This window comes from Echinops telfairi, unplaced genomic scaffold, assembly GCF_000313985.2.
Source record: "Echinops telfairi isolate 266 unplaced genomic scaffold, ASM31398v2 ScPeMD7_18;HRSCAF=68, whole genome shotgun sequence".
NCBI classification, from domain to species: domain Eukaryota; kingdom Metazoa; phylum Chordata; class Mammalia; order Afrosoricida; family Tenrecidae; genus Echinops; species Echinops telfairi.
The window spans coordinates 87,376,320-87,379,551 of NW_022103915.1; the positions used below are offsets into that span (position 1 = coordinate 87,376,320).

The 3,232-nt window shown below is 41.5% G+C and overlaps 1 protein-coding gene across 1 annotated transcript; it reads right to left on the reverse strand.

The window, feature by feature from the left end:
- Window positions 1–372: 372 nt before the first annotated feature.
- LOC101638229 (olfactory receptor 11H7-like) lies at window positions 373–1,323 on the reverse strand. The gene has a single exon (XM_004698868.3). It carries the CDS (start codon window positions 1,315–1,317, stop codon window positions 373–375), a length of 945 nt encoding a protein of 314 aa, XP_004698925.1. The 5' UTR covers window positions 1,318–1,323.
- Window positions 1,324–3,232: the final 1,909 nt, after the last annotated feature.

Consider the following 3,232-nt stretch of genomic DNA (forward strand, 5'->3'; position numbering starts at 1 on the left):
TAATCTCCCAACATGTTCAATATTGATGTATGGAGTTTCTGCCCCAAATATAAGACAATAGGCATATTTTTACGTTCCTTAAAAAAAAAGTGTATGAAAAAAATTAGTTTGATTAATTTCTCTTTTCTTCCTGAAAGTAAATATTAAGATTAGAAAGAATTATTTTTAATGCTTTTGGGAACTAATCTTTTTTCCCATAGAAACATATTTTTGTAACTAAAAGGTATCAACATACGATCAATATGTGATAAATTTTGTTTTGGATAAAATTTCTGTGATGGTTATCAATAAAGCAAAACTAATTTGAATTGGAGAAAGAGAATTATTTTTCCTGCTTCGACCTATAGATTCATTGTGTTATACAAAGTCTACTTATGAGCCTTGGATCATCCTCATCCCACAGATTATACGATGGAGAGCAGATTTCATGTCCTTGTTTCGGAGGCTGTAGATGATGGGGTTTAAAGCAGGTGTAACTACAGAGTATATCAGCGTGATGATCTTTTGCATAGCAACTGAATTTCCAGAAGTGGGAGACACATACATCACTATTATGGTTCCATAGAATAGAGACACCACCACGAGGTGGGATCCACATGTAGAGAAGGCCTTTCGCCGACCCACTGAAGAAGGAACTTGAAGTACAGATCTGAGCACTAAGGCATAAGATCCAAGGATGTAGAAAACAGTGATAATGATAAACAGAGTACACACAAAGTGTAATACATGCTCTATGGTGGGTCCAGGGACACAGGACAGTGCTATTAATGGGTTCACATCACATAGGAAATGATCAATGATGTTAGGACCACAGAAAGGTAGTTGAGAAATGAACAAAATGGGAATTAAATGTCCAAGGAAACCAATGAGCCAACAAAGAGACACCAGAATGCCACAGAGCCTCAGAGTCATGATGGAGGGATAGTGCAGTGGGTAGCAGATGGCCAGGTACCGGTCATAAGCCATGATACAAAGGAAGAAGCATTCAGTTGTTCCCAGGGCAAAGAAGAAATAAAATTGAGTGAAGCAGCCAGAGAACGAAATGGTCTTGGTTTTGGAAAGAAAGTTAACCAGCATCTTGGGAACTGTGCAGGTCACATAACAGAGCTCTAGGAAGGAGAAGTTGGCCAGGAGCACATACATGGGAGTATGGAGTCGTGGGTCCCACCTCACTGCACAAATGATGGCCATATTCCCAGTCAGAGTCAAGATGTAGATCGACAAAATTATCCAGAAAAGGAGGATCTGCATTTCCCAAGGGCCAGGAAAGCCTAGCAGGACAAAGTGTGTTACAGTAGATAGCTCTGACTTATTCATGGCTCCCAGACTGTGGAGAAAAGACAGATAATGACAATTGACTTTGTGCTGGGGCAGCCTGAAACTTTCCTGTTGACAGAGAGTTTGATTCATGTAGGCAAACATATGGACACACACACACACACACACACACACACACGCGCACACACCCTAAAACCAAAAAAAGTTCCCCACCCCCCAAATATATGCATTTAAGTTTTTTGTTGTTGTTTGTTTTTTTACAAAACCCCCTTATCACCTTCCAAGTACTCTCCATTGCACTTAATATATTTGTTAAATCTGCAATTCCATTCTTGGAAACCTTCTTCAAACTCATCTGTTTGGATGGCTGACAGCACCTCCCTTGTTTTTTCTTCACCTCTTCTAAGTCCTCAAATCGCTGTCCTTTCATGTCCCTCTTCATTCTCGGAAATAAAAAGAAGTCACTCAGGGCAAGGTCAGGTTAGTAAGGTGTGTGGGTCAAGAGAGGCATGCTGTTGTTTGCACCAAACCTGAGCTCTGAGATGGCTGCGTGAGAGGGTACTTTGTGTGGTGGCAAAACCAGTCCCCTCCCTGTCTGCTACAAATCAGGCCTTTTTTGTCACACACTGTTACACAATCTTTTCAGAACCTCTAAATAGAAAGCTTGATTAACAGTCTGACCAGGTGGAACAAGCTCCAAATGCACGAGTTTACATTTTTGTCCATTTGAGAAGTTGACAGAAGTCATCAATTGACATTTCACTTTTTTTGAAATAAGAAAACCACTTGTACACTTGAGTTTTTCCCATAGTGCTGTCCTTGTAAGCTGTGTTCAACATCACAAGAGTTTCTGCGGCACTTTTTTGCAGTAGGAAACAAAATTTCATAGCCATACACTGTTCTCTTAACAAATAAGCTTCAGAAGAAGGGAACATAACAGATCAGCAACAGGAGCAAAGCCAAGCCACAAAACCCTTGAAGTGCCTCAAAACTAAGATAGGCATGGGAGGCAAGCCCAAGGAGAAAGCAACAGAACCAATGGTTCCGCAGAGACTTGTGGGGAGGAGGGGGTGGGGAAATGAGCGGTGAAAAACAACGCCACAGACAGGAGAACAAGTAGGGAATTAAAAGCAACAAGAAGGAGGACATAGAGATCCTGGGGGAGTTGGAGCAACAACAATCTAGCTGAGAGGAATTACTAAGAGGCAGACAAAGGGTGAGCTTGATGGTGGGAAAGGTGGAAGGTAAAAGGAAACAGAGGAAAGATCTAGGCATCAAAGCTGTGGATAGAGGAATAAACATAAGTGTGCCCTCATGTAAATATATTAATTCATAAAAATAGAGGTATAGGCATATGTACATATATTTATAAGACAATACATTGAGGAAGTAGATGGATTTTGGGCCTCTGCTAATGGCCTCCATCAATACAGGAATACTTTGTTCTAACAACCTCGCATTCTGCGATGTTCACTCTCACAACACAATCGCTGAAGGCAAGATGGGTGCATAAGCAAACGTGGTGGATTAAGCAGATGGTGCCCGGCTATTAAAAGATATCGCATCTGGGGTCTTAAAGGCTTGTAGTTAAACAAGCGGGCATCTAGCAGAGAAGCAACACTCCCACATGGAAGAAGCACACCAGCTTATGCGATCATGAGGTGTTGATGGAATCAAGTAACAGGCATGAGAAAGACCACAAACAAACAAACAAACAAACCAACAAACAAAAAACCCAAATTGTTGAGAATGAGGGGGATTGTAGCAGAGACCCCAAACCCATCTGTAGACAATGGGACATACTCTCATAGAAGGTCCACAAGGAAGGGATGAGTCAATCAGGGCACAGTATAACACCGATGAAACACACAATATTTCTCTGGTTCTTTAGGCTTCCTAACCCCCAGTTCTGACTCTCAGTTCTGGCTAGACCGAAGCATGTATACTGGTATAG